The sequence below is a fragment of the Spermophilus citellus genome, assembly GCF_964194105.1.
Source record: "Spermophilus citellus genome assembly, chromosome: 6".
In the NCBI taxonomy this organism is placed as follows: Eukaryota; Metazoa; Chordata; class Mammalia; order Rodentia; family Sciuridae; genus Spermophilus; species Spermophilus citellus.
The window spans coordinates 138,442,083-138,464,833 of NC_138187.1; the positions used below are offsets into that span (position 1 = coordinate 138,442,083).

Genomic DNA, 22,751 nt, shown 5'->3' on the forward strand with positions numbered 1-22,751 from the left:
GAGTTTAAACAATAGCCACTGGAGCTTTTTGCAAAAGATACAGTGCTCTGGAAGATGTTTTTGCTATATATGAGGCTGAAATTAGTGGTGCAGACATAGTTTAATGATTGGTTAATATAAAAAAAAAATGGTGTCAAGTCAAACCACTATGAAAATCTTTAAGGAGATCAAAATTATCCTTCTCACAGTTCCAGTGCAATCCAAGTTGAATTAGTGTCTCCAAGTATGTCCAAAAATCACTCAAGTCCAATCATCAGTTCACCGTGAGCCGACCCCTTTCTCAAAGGGGCACCAGGCTTCTAAATCAACCTCTCCAACGTGGGGGGCTGCCTCATGCTCCACATTTCCACTCGAGAGCCTTCCTTCTCTTGGCGGCAGGGGCTGTAGGTTCCCTGAGTTTCCCTTTTTTTGGAGGCAATAATAGAAGCAGCAACGGCCAACAAGAGGATGAATAATAGGGCTAACGTCACTGAGCCAATGGCAGTGAAAATGTCCGAGATCAAGTCATCCGCCAACTGAAGGGATTGAAACAGTTAAGAAGTGAATTCAAGAGCAAAGGTTAACTTAGGACAATGGAACTCCCCTGGAGTGAAGAATAACAAGATCAAGTTGGTGCCACTCAGTATTGTAAAAAGACCAAGGTGTTAAAAGACAGCCAGGTTTTCTTATTCCTAGATCATGTGAAGATGACCATCTGTCTAGCATCTGAGCCCTATGGGCAGAGAGTGTGATGTAAACTATCTATTGTACTCAGTGTCTTAATCTTAGTGACTAAGGTCATTCATGTGACATCAAGGTCAAGAAATGAATACGTGTGTGTGTGTGTGTGTGTGTGTGTGTGTGAGATTCTAAATTCATGGGATTGCATTATTTATGGTTTCTTCCCTCCCTTGCCCACACCCCCCCCACACACACACATGCACCAGCTTTTCATGACCATAACAAAATGCCTGAAGCAATAACTCATGAACATGAAAGGTTCACTTAGCTCATGGATTTGGAAGTTTTGTGTAATGGGGACTATTTTATCCTATGAATATAAACTTTGCTGCTCCATCAGAGATTGCTTTTTTTAAAACTGACATGTTTTCATTCCACTCCCTTTTTGTTCTTCTTTCACTCACCATCCCTTACATCAGAAGAAACAAAAGTAACATTCTTCCCCATCCCAGGCTAAGCGATCATGTTCGTCACTGCCTACAAGAATAAAGAAACTCCGAAACCCCGCAACTGGGCTTTCTCAAGGATACCCAATGGACACTAATTAATTTTATCTACTGATAATACTTAGACCACAGCTCTTGTAGTCCCCTCTTAGAAACCCTGTATTCCTCCTACAAGGAATAATCACATCCCTGGGACAAAAGTACTATGTATTTCTCCTTTGCAAGCAAATTAGTAAATGGTTCTCCTTTTTCTCAAAAAAAAAAAAAAAAAACCAACAAAGTTTGATTTTAGACTTTTTAAAAAAAATGTTGTTTTACAGTCTTTCTTGGGAAAGGAAACAAATTAAATTAGTTGAGCCTTGTGGGAAGATCCCTAGAGAAGAGGGACTGAAACACTAGTCTCTCAGGCGATTTGGATTTGAAGTGACAGTTGAATGCTTGTAAAAGCACATGAGTTCAATGCCAAACCCAAACATCTAGCAACAGAAAGCTGTAGGTGGAACCCTGGCAGGAGGATCCGAATCCTAAGATCTCGTGGGTTTACAAGTCGCACATGGTTGGTTTAATGTTGGTGCAGTGTGATTACAGAGCACTTCTTTAGAAAACCTGAACTCTATCAGTTTGGCAATAAGTACATGAAACTGTGATTGAGTTGCACAGAAATAGTGAAGACAGGAAGCAGTCACTATTTGAATTTTAAGTGATTTTTTTAGGAGAAATATTTCCAGCAGACTATATATAGGAGTAAATTCCCTTACCTTCCCACTTAGCTTTTTCTATGGTCCCTGTTCCATTGCCAAACCAATCTACCATCACAAACAGAAACTCCATTTTAAGATTCTATGCAGTTTAAATATCTTCGTATCCTTAGTTTTCATTGTTGTTATTTAATTGTTCCTGCATTTTGGTTCAAACTATTATATAATTAATATAATACAGTGATATCTTCATATTGTTGTTTTGGGTCTAATCACTGAATCTTGCTCATATTCATTAGTTTTTCTATTCATTCAACAATGCTTACTATTTACTATGGGTATTACTAGTAAATAAAATATGAAAATAAATTAAAGTTTGGAACTTGGAACTCAGATCCTAAGGATAGGAGAAAAGGAGGAAACACACACACACATACAAATAATCAGAGTGCACTGTAAATTTGTGTTATGATCGTGTATTAATTTGTATTGGGATACGGTGGAGTAAGAGTAGAATGAAGCATGTGATTGTTCTTTGAAGTATGAGTGAAAGTTCAAGGATCATAAGCAGGAAATGCTATTTGGATGAAATCATTTGAATTTTTAAAAAGCCAGGGGATAGAAAAGTGCTTAGAATTTGTGAAATAGTAAGAAGCCCAATATGACCAAAGAAAGGTATTGCCCATCATCTCCATGTTTGAATTGGGAAAGGATATAAATCATTGATAAAAGATAAAACTATAAAGGAGATAAATTTTGTCAAGGAATTTGAAACTACCTTAAAATCTGGTGTTCGCCCTGTAGTCATTTTTGGGCTACTGGAGATGTTTTGGAAAGGACAAGACATAATCAGATCTGGGTTTTATTAATTTGTCTCTGATATTAGGATGAAGGATTGGAAACAGTGAAGGTAGGTAAGAAATTAGAGGTAGAAAAGTTAGTTCATTTATTGGTCAAGATAAAGAATGACCTAGGTCTAAGGTTAGCAAAGAAGTGAGGGTTGAAGGGCAAGGGTGGATGAGGGGGATTTTGGAGGTAAATTTGGCATCACTCCACATCAGATTGTACGGGAGTTGGGGACAAGCATAGGAGAAGGATTAAGATGGCTGAGGATCCCATGTTAGATAAGTCCATGGATGGGATGTCATTAGTTGGGAACAGGACATGGTAAAAGAAACAGGCCTGTCTAGGAAGACTATGAATTCACATTAGAAAAAGCTAGTTTCAAGCACCTAGCACATTCAGGGATATGGTGCTATTAGGTAATTAGAAATACTATAATCGCTTCCCTTCTCTTTTATATTGCTGTGAAAAATCCTGAGTCAGAACAACTTTTCATTTTCAAGTTATTGGAGCTTTAGGAGTAATACATGAAGAGTTTCACAGAATCCAGTAGTTTTTGAGGGGGAAAAAAAACGATTTTAGAGAGCAAATTCCCCATCCATACTGCTCGGTTGTGCTTTTGTGTGTAATTACATGTGTTATTGACAAAGATAACTCTGGTATGGGAAAATGAACAGAGTCATAGAGTTGGCCTTGAAGGGTCAAAAGTCAGCGACACAGAAGGGCAGATGGAACCCGACCAGCAAAACCCTTGGTATTATCTCCAGACCTTTAGATAATGCACTCCTAAATCCCTGGTTGTCGATTTAATCTTAGTCTGTCCAGTAAATGGAGTCAATTTTGAGAGTACAGCTGTTATCCTGGATGAGTGAGTTGGGTGTGTCCACAGACAGACGGGCAGAAATGATTTGGCTTGCCTCTGTTTTCTAAACTTTTCTGCTCTCTTATTGTCTCATTAAGATGGAGACTGCTGACTGTGGGGAAATGAAGTCCAACTACATCCTCTCATTTGTTGCATTGCACCTGGGAGGAAGAGGGGCTCTTGGGCATAGGCTCAGAGTCCCTGTGAGTGCCAAGATTCAGGAGGTACCAGAGAGCTGATTTTTCACTCGTGATTTGTGAGGAACCAAGAACCTTGCCTAAAGAGGCTTTACTGTCCTCAGATGTAATAAGAACAAAAGCAAATTCAAGGGCTAGAATCTAGCTCCATCTCTGCCACTCGTTGCTGTCACTTAATGAAGTGGTTAAGGGTACAGTCTGCAGAGGGAGAGACCTGAGTTCAATTCATGATCCTGACCCGTACTTGTGTGAATACACCAGCAACTTCTTTCATCTCTCAGAGACTCATTTTCATCATCTATAAAATTAGATATTAATATCCACTTCAAGGGATGGGACTAAATGAAACACAGTGATGTGAAATAGACAAAGCATGACTTAAAGGCAGTTCTCAAAACATAAAAATATTAGTAGCCATTAACACACCATTGACCATTCTCCCTTATTCTATTTATTTATAAAAGATAAACTAGAATTTCGTTAGGATTTTGCAGTACAACCCAGTGAGCCAACCTATAAAGCCTAAATTGCAAGTTTAGGCCTCATAGTGTTTTTGATGAGAGAGTTCCCTTAGCTGTATCAAGTAAGGCATGTCATTAAGCTCTGGAGTCAAGTGGAATGAGTAGGATTTTGAAAACCCTCTTGAAGATCCTCTACCTTTGAAGTCCCATGGTTGAAAGGCTCCTTTTGGTCTGCTATTCTTCAGCCATGCTTAAAATATACAGCTGTGGAGTGGATCTTTTGATAATTGAAACTACTGTGACATGTGAACTGAGGATGATGGGGGCCTCCAAGGGTGGGACAAGACGTGTTTGGACGGGTGGTACTTCTAACACTGTGCTTTTGAATAACTTTTTCCTGAAAAGATACACCCCATATTAGCAACGACTACCATGTAAAATTATTTTTCTCAAGGATGACAGGCTTCAAACTATATTGAATTATTATTGTTAATTTCTTTTTAAAAAATATGACTCTTTAGCTGCTGAATAAATAAGTATTTCACTTTGGTTTTCCCCTAAAGTGGGTTCACTGAAACCTTGACTGGTTTTGCCTATCTATAACCCAAGCCGGGTTATGTTATGGCACTCTGAGGTGAAACTATCAACACTTATTTATAATCTTTTTACTTGACTACTGTATGTTGGAACCATTCACCAGTGCATCTTTTAATCCCAAAAAAGAGATTCTGTACTGTTTCTGCTGAAGGCAGACTGGAGACAGCATGTATTTGCTAAACAGACAAATGGGTTTGTATCTAGTTTTGTCAATTTTTAGTACATTTGGTCTATATGTGTTGTTTTCCCATCTGTAAAATAGAAAAGAAATAATTCTCGTGTCTCAGAATTGCTCCAAGATTCATAGCATTCAGCTGTGTGGAGAATGAGAACTTGGTCTATGCTGTTGCCCTTCTCTATTATTATTCAGTGAACTTTCCTGCTGGCTGCCCTTGCCCAGTGTGGATTTCAGGGCTCCTGACACCCACAACCCACACTTTGATGAACAGTTCATCTAATTCTGAAAATATAAAATGGGCTGACCTATCTGGAAAGAAAAACATATGGGCCCATTTCTATATCCTCAGCATCAAGAACTGCCTTTCATAATATTTAGGGCTGGTGACAGTGTTCAGAAGAATGTGAAAAAAAAAAAATAAACCCATTGAAAGAGGCCACCCCCCCCCCCCAGCCAATATGAAGCATTACAAGACTGCTTGGGAAAATTGACCTTACGTTTCCCTGTGCATGGAAGTGAAGATGTTAAAGCTTTGACTTAAAGTGAGAATCGATTCAAGAATTGAATCATACCTGGTTTTATAAAATCAGCAGAAATGTGTTTGTGTTTAAAAACAGTGGCGATATTTGAGATTAAAATTGGCTCCTGGAAAACACTGCAATGGAGTGAGTTTCTTCAAGTCCTTCCCAAAATTCAGCTGTATGTCAGTTACAGAGGAATACCTGGAGACAGTTTAAGGTGGGAAGTTAGGATGTCGAATGTGCAGGTGTTAACAAGCTGCAGGCCAGCTTCTCTATGTGAGTTTCTGAAACTAGTTTGTGTGTGTGTGATGAATGTGTGTGCGCCATGTATGTGTGTGCGCCATTGTGTAGGTATTATGAGCATACATTGTGTGCTATAATAAGAATTAGTGATCAGTGGGAAAATTAAACATGTTTTTAAAACACCACTTAGAATATTTATCTTGCATCTGTATATTTAAAACAAAATAAAGATAACTTTAACTCTCATCTCCCAAACAAAACAAAAAAAAAGGGAAAGGAATATTCCATATTTAACTTTGGAGAGCAGTTCTTGGGAATCATTAATGTAACAAGTACAGCTTCAATTTTGTGGATGGTGAAAACCTCCCAGGCAGACCTGAGTCCTTGAACTGTATCTTATCAGTGAATTACTAGAAACAGCCGTTTCCATAGTAATATTGAATATATGCCAGGACTCTGTTTTTAAAATTAATATCACTATGGCAGCTAATTTTTAACCATAAATACACTGTCCACTTCACAGTTATAAAGGATGCAAATAAAGTATTGAAAAGCCAAGGAGAGGACGAGGGAGGGGTCCTGGGACAAAGAGGGGGCGATTCAGCCTGATGCAGTGTTTATAGACAGGAAGGCTTCGGAATGTGCAGGAGGAGGCTGTGGCAGAGCTACGTGCCTTTCCCCAGGAGCTCAGCCCAGCGGCAGAGCACAGAGCAATCAGTCATTTTCTCCAGGGCACTGCCCATCTCTTCATCTCACCACCCTGCTTCTCCCAGGAAACTTGCAAGCTCTCCCTGGGATTGCTGAGAACAATACAATGGTGAGCCCCAGTCTCTCTAAGGCTGTGTACAACTGCAGTTGGCAGCATTTGAAACTCCTTGCTGGAGAAAGAAGGAATCTGACATAAAGTCTGTCTCATGAACTCCCACCACATCGTTATAATTCCTTAAAATCTTCTGATCGGGGGTCTTCAAGGACAGCCAGGAATGAAAAACCAGGCTAAGATGGGTTAATTCAGGCCACCACAGCTTGGAAGGTGTCGTCCTGGGAAACTTCCCATGTGATCTCCCTACAAAGCCCTGCTCAAGAGGCCAGAATAGCGACTGTGAAAATTTCCTGTCAAAACGCTAGAGGTAAATGAGATAATGGAACTGCGCTAGCATAGAGATATACATTTGGAATTCTAGGTGCAATTAAACCATTAGCCTCTTTCATACTTTAACCCAAGCAGGACACATTTCCTCTTATGACCTTTAAGGAAACAGCTGAATTATATTGAGACTTGAGATGTGCTGCGAAATTGGGCACAAAGCGACACATTTGTTCTTGCATTTGACAAATGATTGTACGCGTGCTCTGTGTAAGCACCATGCTGGCTTGAGATCCAGTGTGAGCCCACGGGTCCCTGCCCTGCCAGCCCAGGCACTGGGCCTGAGTTCTCGCCTGTTGCTTCACAGCCGCCTTCTCGCTTTAGAACCCAGATTGCAGGCAGAAGCACACAAGCAGCTAGAAGTCTGGACACACTGCCTTCATATTTTTCCTCTCTGGAAGCAGGTGGTGTAAGCGATATTATTGTTTTCCTTGGAACCCAAGAACTCATGAATAAAAATTATCTCTCTTTCTCTCATACAAGAACCAAGTCCCAGAAGTCCAAACTCAGATTTCATTATGTTTTGTAAATTTATTGTTGAAAGATAACAGCTAAGCATTTCTTCTGACCCTTTAGTCAGGGGTTTGCCAGATGTTTTACACGCAGAGACCACTTCGATTCCCCTGCTAACCCGACAAGGTAGGTCATTCTATTTTGGGTTACCTTCTCAGGGAGGCCTGCTCTGACCCCCCTCTTTAACTGCAGTCCGCTTTCTCTTCTGCACCCTGATATCTGTCTAGTTTACCTGTCTCCCCACTGTAATGGAAGCTCCGTGAAGGCTGAGATGTTTGCCTTCCCTGTTCCCGCCTCTCTCCCCAGCCCCTGGAACAGTGTCTGTCCCACGGAGACACAGTGATTGACAACAGGGAGTTAAAAGCTTAAGAGCTTGCACAGCAGCACACGGCCAGCTAGGGACTTGATCCACTGAGAACTTCTTTCTCTTGGGATTTTTTACCTGATAAAAACCTTGGCATGTGTATGACAAAGGAATGGAAGCCTTTGCTCTCTGGCTCCCCTGCAGGGGAGGTGCCGTATCTGAGGTGCCAACACTGGTGTGGTAGATAAGAAAGGGCACAACTGATGGAGGCACCAAGCGGGCACAGAGATGGTTGGGTATTTTCCATTTTGTGAAATTAGACATAATCTGTTTGTGTTTACCTTTTTTCTGCCCCTCATATCCTGGGCAGTTACATCACCTGGTGACCCAAGCAGGAACTGCTAGTGAAGATTAAGCAATAAAGTAGCAGCAGCCAGCTGTGATCTTCTACCTGCGAATCATTCTTTTCATGAGTTAGGTGAAACTAATGGACACGCTCTTGGCCCATCTTGGTTTCAGAAAAGTTTTGTGGATGCTCTTGCTTCTCTTCCCTTTTCTTCTTCTTTTTATTTCTTTGTTTTATTTTGGAAAAGAGTCATTACTAATGGAAAATTCTGAGTGTGTAAACTGCATGGCACTGTGAGCTACTAAACACCTGGAGCTTTCAACCCTGATCCCTTCATGTCTTCACTAGCCTATGCTCAGACCCTTTCCCACTTAAGTCTTCCACCCACCACCCACGTTTCACATTTTTGCATCCCCACAGTCATAATCCTGGTCTAAGTCATTAGCTATCTTTTTCCTGAGTGATTAAATAGTCTTCCAGCTACTTTCTCTTCCCCTAGAATCTACACCCTTCATCCAGCTCAAAAAGAACAATAGTAGAGGAGGAAAGTGTATTCAGGGGCTCATGGCTTCAGAGTTCTCAGTCCATAGACAGCCAGCTCCATTCCTTGGGGCTTGAGGTGAGGGCTGAACATCATGGAAGAAGAGTGTGGTGGAGGGAAGCAGCCCACATGATCAGGAAGCAGAGAGACTCCACTCACCAGATACAAAATATATACCCCAAGGCATGCCTCTAGGACTCACCTTCTCCAACCACACAATGCGTCCCTACAGTTACCACCCAGTTAATCCCCATCAGGGGATTAATGCAATGATTAGGTTAAGGCTCTCATAACCCAATCATTTCACCTCTAAACCTTCTTACACTGTCTCTCTCACACATGAGCTTCTGAGGGATACCTCATATCTAAACGATAACAAAAAAGGAAATGAAAGCAAAACCTTGATTACCAGACTTAGAAGTCCATGGAAACTATCCCAAACATATCAAACCAACATTTCTAATCTTTAAACTGACCCTTTTTATTAATGAACTCCCATCTGGTTATTATCTGTCAGAGTCCATCTACCTCCATTCCAACAAAGCACCTCTCTTTCCACTTCTCAGCAGGAATCACCTAATTCTGCCAATGACACTTCTCCATCATGAAACATGCCATTTATTCAACCATACCTCTCTTCTTTTTAGAGCACTACTCAATCTTTCCTTCCTCTTTGCAAAGCACCCCCAAGGAAGCCCTTGTGACTCTACTCTCTCTAGTTCCTTGATACAGCAATATCCAGTGTCAGCAAGTAATTGGGAAGACCTATAGCCAGGGATGTATGACATGGAATATACACTTGAAGTGCTGCTACTGTTCTTTGTGTGTTAAGCCAAATTCTACCCTTTCCCTTTAGGACTGTAAGGAAAGAGTACCTGTTTATCTATTTACTCTGGAACTTTCCAATAATACAAAATGCCGAGCTTTGCACAAAGTGGCTAATCAATTGTTATTGACTCATACACTTGTAATGCTCATTGCTCTGTTAAATGCATTATTAATTTCCTTGCAGTCATAAGTCCTGTATAGCCCAGAAAATGTATTGGTGGTAAATTCATTCTTTTGCTTAATTCATGCATTTATTCATTCAATAAATCTTTATTGAATGCCTTCAAAGTTTCAGACATTGAAGTTTCTGGAGGTCTGGAACTTGAAAGGAAGGTCATGGTCTTAAAAAAAAAACAAACCTTTCTATTTAATAGTAGTGTGTATGGGTGGGGGCAGCTACAAACAACCATTGTCTTGTTGGCTGCATTAGGTGGGAGGTGAGTATGAAGGATGGCAAGTGGAAGGAAGGAAGACCCCCTGGTGAACCGCGAGAGGAAGGTAGCTGCTGGGTGAATGAGGTAAAGAAGGGAAGGGTGACCAGGTACAGGGACACACGCCTGTAAGCCTTGGGATTAGGGAAGCTGAGGCAGGAGGATTCCAATTTTCAGGCCAGCCTGGGCAACTTATTGAGAATCTCTAAATAAATAAATAAGTGGGGCTGGGAAGGAGCATTAGGCAGATGACAACACCCATGGACCTATTGCTTTAAGGGGAACAAGAAGCATGACAGCGATACTGGTACATCTGCTTGTCTGGGCAGGGTGAGCCTTTATGTAGAGCCAGTTACAGATGGAGAGGTGGAAGCGGGGAGTGGCAGCTCAACCCGGAAGGTGTGTAGGGAACCTGGGCAGGTAACCATGGAGACCCTGTCTCAGGAGGAGTTGGAGTGAGGTGGAAGCCCATTTCATGTACATTCTCTGCTGGTTCTTTCCTAGTCCGTTTGACTTGGACTAGTTACAGGAAACACATCAACTTTATTATTTCGGTTCTTCTTCTGTGTACATGCCACAAGTTCTCTACTCATCTTTCTTTTACAGCACAGGAAATATTTGAGTTTCTTTATACCCCGTCTCTTCCATAGTAGGTATATTTTGAGGAGGCAATTGAAAAATATGCAAATTTGTTTTATACACAATTTCAAAAGGAAGAGAATATTTAATGAATTAAGAAGGCAGGGGGAAAGGCTGGGTTTGTGGCTCAGCAGTAGAGCGCTTGCCTAGCACAGGCGAGGCCCAGGGTTCAATCCTCAGCACCACATAAAAATAGATAAATAAAATCAAGGTATTGTGTCCAACTACAACTAAAAAATAAATATTAAAAAAAGGAGGCAGAGGGAATGTTTGAGGTTACAAGATACTGAAACACAACAACTGATAACCAAATGCAATTGATTGAATCCTGGATTTAAAAAAATTCAAAAAAGGATGTTATTTGAACTATTGGAGAAACCTGAATATGGAAAGTTTATGAAATGTTAGGTTCCTTGAATATGATAGTAGCATTGTAACTCTAGAAAGAACTCTTCTTTCTTGGGAGATGCTTACCGAAAAATTACATAGAAAAATGTTATGATGTCTGTAACCTACTTTGTAATGATTCAGCAAAAAATGTATGTAACTAAGGAAACAGCAAAGATAGCAAAGGGTTTAAAACTTGGTCGGTGTGGGTGAAGGGTAAATGTGTTTATTCTACCTTTCTTCTTGACTCTGTTCAGATCTGAGCCTTTATTCCAGAAAATATTTGGAAAGTAATATTTTAAAAATGATTTTTATAATGAAAAGTTTCTTTAGCCCCCAAAATATGCAGTTCTTGTTTCTCCCACTATCCGTTCCTTGGCTATTCTAGCCCTTTCTGATTTCTCTTTCCTCTATACTTTTATCACACAGTAAGTTTTATTCCCATTGATGGCCAAATCTATCCTTCCAGATACTAAGGTATGGGTCACATCAGATGACAGTTCCCTCACCTATTTGCCCTGAACCTCGCCTACCAGTGCCAAGCAGCATCAGGCACTCACTGTGTGTTCGTGGGCTTTCTCATGATCTACTGGTATCACCATTTTTAACCTAAAACCCAAACCATGGCACTTTTTCATTCTGATTTCTTTCTTCTTTCCAACTTTCTTCAGCTGGTTGAAAGCTGTTATTCATTCATTCCCACATTACACAGGAAAAAGAATGCCAAATCCCTGACATCCTTATGGCTTATCACATATTCCTTCGGCAAAGGTAATCTAGTCTGTGTCATCGTATTTATTGCCCCCAAATCAAAACCAGTTGCCAAAGTAATGAAGGTCTATTGGTTTGTGTTGACTTAATCCATGTCAGAGGAGCTTTAAAAGCATATAAGGATAATTTGACCAGTAAAAGGAAAGCCATAAAAATGATCAAAAAGCCAATAGATATGCTGAGAACACCGAGCTTATTTTACTGAGGATTTATGGTCAACTTATCAGAAAATTATTTGGTCCAAGTCTACATTCAGGTACGTCCCTCTGTAATTCAACAAAGATTCTAGTCTCTGAAAAAAACAGCCTCCTATAATGAGATACCCTAGTCACCCCTAACTTGCAGCACATGTAGTTTAATTTTCAACAGTTGTGAGACTGCAGTAAATTCAGTTTTTGAATCACTAGTCCCATTTATACCTCAGCCCTGCATTAAATTACCAGAGCATAAACTGCACTGGAGCAAAGCCAACTGTGTTGTCCCTTCTGACATACCTGCACAAGTGTTTATTTATCAAATCGAGCTTAAATACCAGATGAACCCCAGATGGTAGAAGTGCCAACTCCCACTGTGTCCCATCCAACAGAAGTGGATGCCAGGTCATCAGGCCCCGCCATGCCATGCCAGCTTTGCCCCAGGCCCAATTCTGGAGGTTGTATTTTATCGATCAGACTTAAATTGGCTTCCCCTAGTGTAGGTGATAAAGTGTGGCGTCAGGTCACCCATGTAAAATATATTGCTTTAACTTTGACAGCTTGTCATTGAAGTCCTTGTTTATATAATCTATTGTGCCATTTACTCCATTCTTATTTTAAAAAGCAAACCTAGAAATAAAAACCCTTTCTTTTGCTGTTTTGTTGATGAATGTCTATACTCTGCTCCTTCCCTTAAATAATCTCAGAAGTAGCCATTTCTGTTGTCACTGTCAGTTTACATCAAATTATCAGGCTTCCAGTTTTAAACTCTGTCTCACAGAAGATGAAGCACACACACCATGCTTTAATGGGAAGCCTTTCACTGCACAGCCTTCTCCTTTCCAGAGAGTTTTAGACTCGGTATGTCTAAACAGAGAGGGATCTTGTGGAGCTATGGCTGGGTAGATCTGAAGTGAGCATTACCAGAATCTATGAGACAGCAGCAACTGAAATCATCATGGTACCTGAAAACTAGCAAAGACCAAAACCTTCACACTGTGAGGATTTGTTGAAATAATATTTACTTTTAGAGCTACAAAAAAAAAAAAAAAAGTCTTTCAGAAGTTGGGCTTTCAAATTCCAAATAAGCCATTTGGGGAAAACTCTGTAAGTTTTAAAGTTAGCAGGAGGGGGAAAAAGCAAACAAACAAACAAACAAAACATTGTTTCACTTTCCTAACCATTTACTAAGTACCCAAACACATGACACGGGAAAAGATATGTTTATATAAGTACTAAGCATTCCTTCTTGGAGGAGACCAAAATAAAGTCTAACAGCATTTTCCTATTAGCTTAAAAGTACGGCCAAAGTAAAATTACTCTTTCTCTACATAAAGATTTAGCACAGAATTTAAAAGCCATTATAAAATTAGTTCAGACAATATAGGCAAAATGGTTACTTTATATTTTGGGCTTTCTAAGTCTATATAAAATATGTAGAGTAAATATATATGCATAACGTCTCCACCTTCTTTAAAAAGAGGTCCTTGCCCAAGAAAGGATGGGAGGTAGAGGCATTAGGAAGTTTGATACTCTCCTAAGAAAGTCTCACAGGGCAAATTACATAAAAACTCTTCTTTACCACTGGCTGTTTTAATAAAATAAAAATCAAATTCTCTGCTTCCTACCAATTTCAGAGACTTATTTAAGAGGAAATTAGATGATCCGGCTAAAGTGCTTTATTATATTTTGGTTTTACAATTTATTAGTATTCTCAAAATATAAGGTTCTTTTTCTGGATAATCTTGTCAATTTTGGTATTTTTCTCATATTCTATGTCATACTGACATTTGAATTATTTATATTATTTTTTTCTGAATTTTTGAAGTAATTGCTAAGATATTCCTCTTCCTAACTTTAATAATCTGAAACCTAGGAAAATTTTGTTTTCTTAACTCCCAAAGGGACTTAGAATTGAGAATTCAAATGATAAACTCAGCCTCTTCAATTTTGTGGTTCATCACGATTCCCTCTTCTTTTTTCCCACACCCCAGAATAACACTCCCTTCCCTGCCCCTTTAAAAAAATATATTTCCCTTGGGTCTATAACTTTTCTATTCAATCACCATTTAGATTACTTGTCCTCAGGGATATGGCTGTTAGGAGCCCCAGGAAGAAAACCATGATTAGTCACTGGTCTCAAAAAATCCTCCCCAATCCTGTTTACAAGGATAGATGCCAATTCTCGAAACGTGCTCCATGCTCACGTTCTTTTCAGGGTCATTCTGCTAGCACAGCACAGATTAAACACACAGCCTCCGTATTTTCAGTGTTGTGAGGAGACACATTTACATTCCACTGACAGCACTGGGTGTAAAAGGAAGCCATCTGCTGAGATTCAACATCTTCACAAGGAGTAGCTACAACTTCGCAGAGAGAAGTCGAGAGAAAAGCAGTCACTCACGACAGGGCTCACCTCTGTCCAAGTGCTCTTTGTGTGGTGGTAGACCCCAGCAGAAATCAGCACCGTTCTAAAAGACATTTTTATTCCTAATGGTTCTTAGAAGTTGGTCTTGTGTCACATGGTTTCATTGTTCTCTTTTCTTAAAAGATGTTAGCTGATACTTTTAGGACTCTTTTCCTAGTTTCAGGAACCCACAATAAATATATTAATTTTGCTACAAAGATGACAACGAGGTCTTTGCTTATTTGTGCTTTCTATCTGGGCAATTAATCTTTTCCAACATCTAGTTCATTTTCTACGAAGGAATCATTTCTGGAAAATCCTTTTTCTAAATTAAAAGGTGGTATATAGGGAAAAGAGAAAAGTCATTACAAACTGAAGATTGAGTATACTCCCAGCATTTTGCTCACCCTGTTTTAATTTTCACAACCATCCGATGAGATAGTGATTATCTAAAAGAGGATTTAAGCCATTTATCCAAATTCATCCAGCTAGTAAGCCACAGACTTGCCATCTAAATTGTTAGCCCTTGTTTGGTTTTGCCCTGGGGCGTTCGAGGTGGAGCACTGTATAGACGGAACCCCAAATCTACTTTGTAATTTCAATTGTCACCCTTAGTTGGCATATTTATTCATGGAGAGAAGAGAATCGGTGGTTATTTTATATTTCATTTCTGTTACTGTGTACAGTGCTTTTATAGCCAGTCACATTTCCCTGCTTGTAGAAGTTTGTTTAATTACTTGAAAGCTTCACATGTGAGAACAAGCTTCAGTAAAGCATGCCGAAGGGTGGGTGGGCGTCTTTGGTGAGTTCTAGGAAGGTGCCCAGCACGCAGTGGGTGTCTGGGCAGTAAGCTGTCTCTACAGTGCCTGCCTGCGTAAATGCTGAAAAACTCAGCAGGAGAACAAAGAAAAGGACCCATAATTCACAACTTTCAGTCCTGTGCTTTTAACACCCAGCATGTCTATCAAGAAATAAAATAACTAAACAATGTAGACAACCTCCCGGGGTTGCTGCTTGTATAAAACAGCCATGTGCTATGCTCGCTCCAGTTTTAACACAACGTTAGCAGGCGATGATTAAGAAGGTAGTTATTTCAGTGCTTCACAGTGTCAGAAAACAAGGTATCGAGCCATCAACTCCCTTTTTAGGTGCAGCACTTAGATTGCAGCCATGTATTGCTTCCAACTGTAAATATTAACGGGGAAGCAAAGAGAGAGCTCTTTCATTGGCCATGGGCTGCCTGAGCTCAGCATATTATATGACACTTCGGCATTATTTGCTGAGATGTAGATAATTTTACTTCTTGTTAACAAGTTTCTGTGTATTTTTACTCCATCAGCAGGTTCTTGAATCAATACCTACAGGAGATTTGACTAACATCAGCATAATATGACTTTGATGGAAAGTTTGAAATTTATTCATAATTAAAAACTATACATCCATTTCCCAATTTCCCAGTAATGGCAGCTAATTCTTTTGGGTATCATAGTATTTATACCTGGTTCCCCAGAACTCATTGGTTCCTTTGTTCTGACTAACTCTAGGAGTTCATGTTTTTATAAGGATAAAGAAGAATATTTTGGGGGCAAACTAAAGAGGCCTTTCATATTTGACCCTTGGAGTATTGGAGAATTGCAGAGTAATTTTTACTCCTTTTGAGACACTGAGTTTTAAAATAATTTTTTAAATAAATGTAATATTAAAAAGGGACCGGAACATTATTTATAGTAAAATGTACACATTTCACTACATAAAAAATTAAGTATTATTATTTATCAAGTATATAAAGTATACATGGACAGTGCCTGAATTCAATAAACGCCTGTTGATAAGGATTGTGATACAGTATATAAATGCACTTGTCTCATTGCAATGGCACATTACTGCATATAGAAAGTCAGATGAGAAAAGTTGTCCCATATTCCCATTTACAAAATCAAGGAAGACAGCAGTAACCATGTACAGTATGTTAAAAATCTAACTACTTTTATTTGTAAGGATATACTTTTAATTTTATGGAGCAAAAATTCTAATTGGCATGTTCTCTGCCATGAACTTTTGCAGTTCATAACATGTCACATTTTTTTAACTTAAGATATGATTTCAAGGCCTGCACTTTCCTATATACAGAAAGCTAGAGTCAAACAACATACCATTTCTATTTTCCCTTCATGTTGTTAGCTTCTGAGTTCATAAAGATCCCTAGGTGCTCAATTTGTTTTAAACTGAACTGACAAATTAGATGGCATTGTAAAACAAATGCAGAACATCTCCATATGAGTGATGATCAGTTCATGACACACCTAGGTGATACTTGAAATGTTTTCCAGGCCTATGTGTCTGGCCTAATCTACCCCTCTCTGAACCAAGAAAACTCAGTTGGAGTTTGTGGTTATGAATGCAGTCTGCAGCTATTGGAATGAGTAAATTAGTTCATAGTCTTTAAAAGGGAATGAAACCAAGGATGGTGTCTTTGTTATGCTCTGTTCTGCTAACAGTACTACGTGAGTTACACTCAGGATACAGCCTACTCTCCCTCAAAGAATATTTAATTCAAAGAGGTAGAGCTCCCTGCTCAAATGCTTTGCCATCATGTGACTACGCGTCACCTTCATGGCCCTTGTAACCTATTCCCAGGCCCTTTACATCCCAGAGTGTCTCTTTCTAAAGGTGAACATATTTTTCCACTGGAGGAGGAATGGCTTGTCCTCCCCAGTCACGTTGAAATCCTATGAAAGACTCACTTCTGTTTCAGGCAGAAGACTAATAATACGCAATTATGTACTGAAGCCAGATCTCTTCAGCTCACCTCACTAGGTGAATGTGAAGCTCAATGTCATTACTTTGGGTTCTGCAAATAAAATTTTAAATTGAGGTGCTTATATTGGTTTCTATAATTTGAGAGCATTTATATTGGTAATTAAGTGGCAATACAGTTAAATCAGCCAAACAAACACAACCTTCAACCTCAAGAAGCTGCAAATTAAGATAATTTACATACTGCCAGCTGTGATTAACTCTAGCATTTATAGGACTTAATAGTAAAAATAAATAGATACAGATCCTGCTAAGGCCATACAGCAAATTTTGCAATCTCTTTCCCATTTTCTTCCTCATTTGCTCCTAGAATTGTTCTTTAAAAAAAATATCCACAGTTTCTTGGGCATTGTTGTTCTCATGGAAACCTTGTATTTTTGTGAACTATATGTAATTGTATCTATTTTTAAAAACTCATTTTAAATTTAAGAAATAGGAACACTTTTAAAATTTTCTGGTTAAAAAAAAAAGATCTTTAAAGGTTTCATTTAACAAATTAGAAACCCAGAATTACATATTGGATGGGGCGAAATGAGAATTTAAGCTTGAATTAACTAAGTGACTTTCAATCAATCACTTAATTACTTCAAACCTTAGTTTTTGCATCTGTAAAGTGGAAGTAATGGAACTACTGATAGTTAGGATTAAAGAGATACTGGATGGTGAATCCTTCCCATCACCACTAGAGCCCCAAGTCAGAGGGGATACATCTCCATGAAGGAAGAAACTCCATGGGAATCCTGCCCATCTGATTCCTGAGGTCAGGGGCAGTGTTCCTGTGCACTGGGCTAATGTCTTTCAGACAGTGGAGGTTCTGCTTTTATAATATCTGGCTTCCTTGGCTCTGAAAATAGATCCCACTAATCATAGATATGGTCAGACTGCCCACTGTTCAGTATAGTACACATTTTGTATTGATCTACTCAATTGGGACATTTTCTAAAGCAAGTTTACATAGTTTCTCCATTTTATGAACAATAACATTAGTCTATTTCGCCAGAGACTGATGATCCAGGAAATTTGCTCAGGATTTTTTTTGTTTGTTTGTTTGTTTGTTTTAAAGGAAGGGAGATTTAAACCGATTATACTCAAACCTTCCCAGACTAAAACATGTCTTTGGTCCTTTGTTAGAAATAGAGAAAGAGCATCACAGGCCTGAAATGTTAATTAATGAATAAGAACATTAGAAGGAATTTGAATGATTTTTTTTAAAGGGCTCAAAACAAGATTCAGGAACAAAACTATGTGTAGAGAAAACTTTTAATTAGACAAAATCAAAACATGGAATAAATAATATGTATATTTAATAGGAGAGTTAACAGAGCAAATTTCTCCAAGTGTTTGCTCAAGAAAAATTCTCTGTCTGCATTGCATTATGAACACCCCCCCACACACACCCTCTATAACAATGAACCATCTACATGGTTTGAGTTCCATCATGGAAGAATAAGTCTAAGAATATAATTGAGGATTTATTATTGAAGATAAAAGCATCATTAAGGAAAGTTGCTACATTTTGACATAAAGTCCTGCTGTGTTATGAATATTGTGTCTCCCTGAAATTCAAGATGATGGTATCACTACGTAGAATTTTTGGAAGGTGTTCAGGTCACAAAGGTGGAGCCCTCAGCAATGTCCCTTCCATCATGTGAGACACCATCTAAAAATGGGAAGCAGATTCTCATCAGATACCACATCCACCAACACCTTGATCTCACACTTCTCAGCTTTCAGAACTGTAAGATATAAATTTCTGCTGTTTATAAGCAACCAAATCAATGGAAAAGTCTCATACAGATGCCTTCCAGTCAGTAAGTGAGTGGAGCCAGCAATAATCACAAGCTGCAGGAAATAGTTTCGAGGAAACTAGAGCTCAGGCCTAAATCACAGAGTTCTGAAAGATTCTTCTACTCTGCCAATTTAATCCATCCTCTAGCCCTCTGCTTTGTTTACCCACTTTATATCCCATTATGGCAGCATTCTTTGCCTGTTCCAGTCAGGCCTATCTAATCTCTGCTCTTTTCCCATATAAACTTTTTTTCCCACTATTACGTCTTTACTTGGGCCATTTTTTTTTCTCTTTTGAATGCTCTCCCAATTTCTGTCCTATAAATAATCTTCCTCATATTTCATGGCCTTGTTTAATTCCCATATCCTCCACGAAAACTTCCCCTGTTGCAATAGCTTGTAGAGATCAGACTTCTGTGAATTTATGTGTGCTTTTACTCAGTGACATAAATTAGGGATTGTTTTTGATATGTTTTTTAGTTTCTTCTTCTTTTTTTGCTCCCCACAATGAGATTACAGTGTCCTTGAAGTTATTATGGTAGGGATTATACATTGTATTTCTAACTTTCTGCTTACTTTCCTCCCTCTCTGCCTACGTCCTACCCATCGCTGGAGGCATTGAAGAAACAAATGCATACATGAAATGGTCACTTTGGGAAGATGCTGGCATTCTTTTGGTTGCAGGGGACATGTGGAAGGCACTGTCTCCTACAGCTCTCTGCATTTCATGGGACCTATAAAAGGACAGAACATTGGATTTCCTGCCTTGGGGCTCAGAATGTCAGCTTGTCCCACAGGGAGCAGTTACTGTACAGGAAGGTGGCTTAGAGGCAGGCTGAATTGGCAGGGAGGAGGTGGGAGTGCACAGTACAAACCCTCTGCTCAGCTGAATTTGGGAAGGGGAGAACATTTGGAAAATGTTTTGTAAGTCTGTTTTTCTTTTCCTGATAACTAGATTCGTGAGAAATTATCAACTTTGGTCTTTGTAATGGGACATTGAGACCAAATGCAGTCCTCTCTAGCCCTGTCCCTGAGCTATTGTGGCTGCACCAGCGCTTTTTCTACTCATGAGCTCTTCCAGATCTTTTCTGAATCCTGCTTTTCTTCTGGAACCACCTGCTCTTCCTTGGCATATTTTTCGCTGTCCTTGCTTGGGACTTTTTCAGCAATCTGCCTTGATGTTGATTATCTTTTTGGGCCCGTGCCTGAGATTTCCTTTCTTCTCTCACATCTACAAGCCTTGTTCAGGGATCCCTAAGGAAGTCTATGGCTTTAATGATTGTTTCCCAGGTTTCCCTTTCTCTACCCTCACAAATGTAAAAAATGCAGTTATAGAAAGAACTAGTAATCGATCAAGGCAAAGAGAATCATTATGAACACAATATGGCACTTACATTGTTTCTTAAAAACATGGGTATTCTCAGCTCTTTCTGCAGACAGGAGCACAACTTGTAAATTTCTCCAGTGAAAACAATTTTAAAACAACACTTCGATGACAAGGAAATAATCAAATAAAACATAAAAGCAGGTCAAGAGAAAATGTGTTTTCTGAAGAAAATTCCTGCAGTCTTTAGGTCCTGAGTCAAATATCCTCTGTGGGAAGATTTTTCTGTGCTCCCCACTCTTGGAAATATTGTAATTTTTCCTTCTGTGCATACCACATACCACTAATTCATCCATTCCTTTATTCCTTCAGTAAATAATGAAGCTTTCCTCTGCCATGCATGATTGCCAGGCACTGAATTTATGAAAGATAAAGAAGACATTTTCTCCTGTCTCTTTGGTTTATGTTCTCACTAGTAAAATGGAAGAAGTCTTAAGACTTCTGTGAATAATGAATAAGATAATGTGCATAAGGCCATAGAATAATTTCTGGCTCAGAGTGACAAATCAGCCTTCATTAATTAGTGCTATTATAAGATGTTGTGACAGAGGTGTATTCAATGTTCTGGGAACAAGACCCTCCAAATACTGATTGCGGTGGGGGAAGCCAGGAAGTCTTCACTGGAGAATTTTGAAAATGTATATTTGACTAGGCAAAGAAGAATGAAATGAGGATTTTTAAAAGAATCATGAGCAGCATATCCTTTAAAATATCTTTTCAAACTTGCAACAGTGGTCAGTTCTTACTGATTTAGATGAGGTAAACTAAAAGGATGTGGATTATAATGATTCGACCATAGTTATCCAACTTTGAAGAGAAATTACACCACTTCTTCTAGATCACTAAGATTTTGAGCAGTCCTCTCTATTCTGACATCATATAATGCTCTTCTAAAAGCAGAGGAAGTCTAATTGAATATTAGTTGGACAACTGCTATGAGAGTGTCCTTCATTACAGGTTATATCTTCATGGATCTAAACTGCCTCTGGGATTGGTTCAGGGAAGAGCTAATTTATATCAAGTTTTAGTCCAATATGAATAAAAAGCTGTCTGTGAATTTGGTTCTTGGATAGAAATGTTGGAGCGGGTGACATACTTAACCCCAAGACACTATCACCAACAAAGGGGTTACTAGGGACTAAATCTAATGTTAGGCATCTTTTCATCCCTGTGACCAAAATATCTGACAAGAACAACTTAGAGAAGGAAATGTTTATTTGGGGCTCATGGATTCAGAGGATCAGTACCTGGTGGGCTGACTCCATTTGTTTGGGCCCAAGATAAAGTAGTGCATTATGGTGGAAGGGCCTGGTGAAGGAAAACTCAGCCCCACAAATGCCAACTGGAAAGCAGAGAAAGAACACATCATCAGGGACAAAATGTAAACCCTCAAGTCGCGCCTCCAGTGATCTAATTCTTTCAGCCACACCTTACCTGCCCACAGTTACTACCTAGTAAGGCCATTTAAATTACTAATTCATCAAATGGATTAATCCACCTATTATAGCTCTCATATTCCTTTCACCTCTGAGCATTCTGCATCAGTACAGGACACATTGGGGGACACCTCATATCCAAACCATAATACCTTGCCTTTTCCTTCTGTGAATTTGTTAGGGAAAATAGGTCCATTTTCTGTACTTAATATGCTTAATATGTATTATCATTTTCATCTTAATTTTAGTAACTTTGAAGAAGACTGAACACACATACACACAAGCACACAAACGTACACACATGCCCACGCACAGACGATTCTAAAGTTAGAAATTGCTGTTTTGGCACTTACTTCAGAACCACTTCTTTGATTATGTCAGTTAATATTTATTATCTTCTTTATAACCAACATTATGTTGGCTATTAAAAATTTCAAAGGAAGATATTGGTCTTAGGGTGTAATTTTTCACCTGAGTTTTAGATATCAACTAGAGTGATATTTATCATTCACCAGACACTAATATATACTTTGCCACCTTGAATAACAAATATAAAATACCTTTGTTTTCCTTTATAACACTATCTTATTATCAGAATAGGATTATTATGGGAATATAAAGGGAGTTAGATGAAAGAAAGATATATTCTCTTTACTGTTAAATAAAATGTATTTACTTACAGAACTAAATTAAACGCAGTTAGACAATGGAGCGATCATAAATGTGCTTTCCAAATGATCAGGTAAATTTCAATGCAAATAGCCTACTTGTTTTTGGATATCATCTTTAACATGATTCTTCTTTTTTGTAGACAACTAGTTAAGCAGATTTCAACAATTTACATGAAACAAATTTATGTTTTAGTACTCACATTGTGAGAAAAAGGTAATAGCAAGACTAATTTTTTTATATATAGAAAGAAAAATTTTTAATTACAAAGATCAGGAAAATTATATATATGTATAAAATCATATATCTATAATAATATACATTATATAATATATATATAATATTTAATCATATATATTGTATGAATAAATAATTCATATATT

General features: G+C 38.7%; 1 protein-coding gene across 2 annotated transcripts in view; it reads right to left on the bottom strand.

Moving 5' to 3' along the window:
• Positions 1-299: 299 nt before the first annotated feature.
• Positions 300-22,751, bottom strand: part of CRB1 (crumbs cell polarity complex component 1) — a gene marked incomplete at both ends in the record, with an annotated part of 205,497 nt that continues 183,045 nt past the window's right edge. For both annotated transcript variants that reach the window (XM_081299753.1, XM_081299752.1), the window contains one exon: positions 300-515. In XM_081299753.1, coding sequence (XP_081155879.1) covers positions 300-515 — 216 coding nt within the window. The remainder of the gene's footprint in view (positions 516-22,751) is intronic.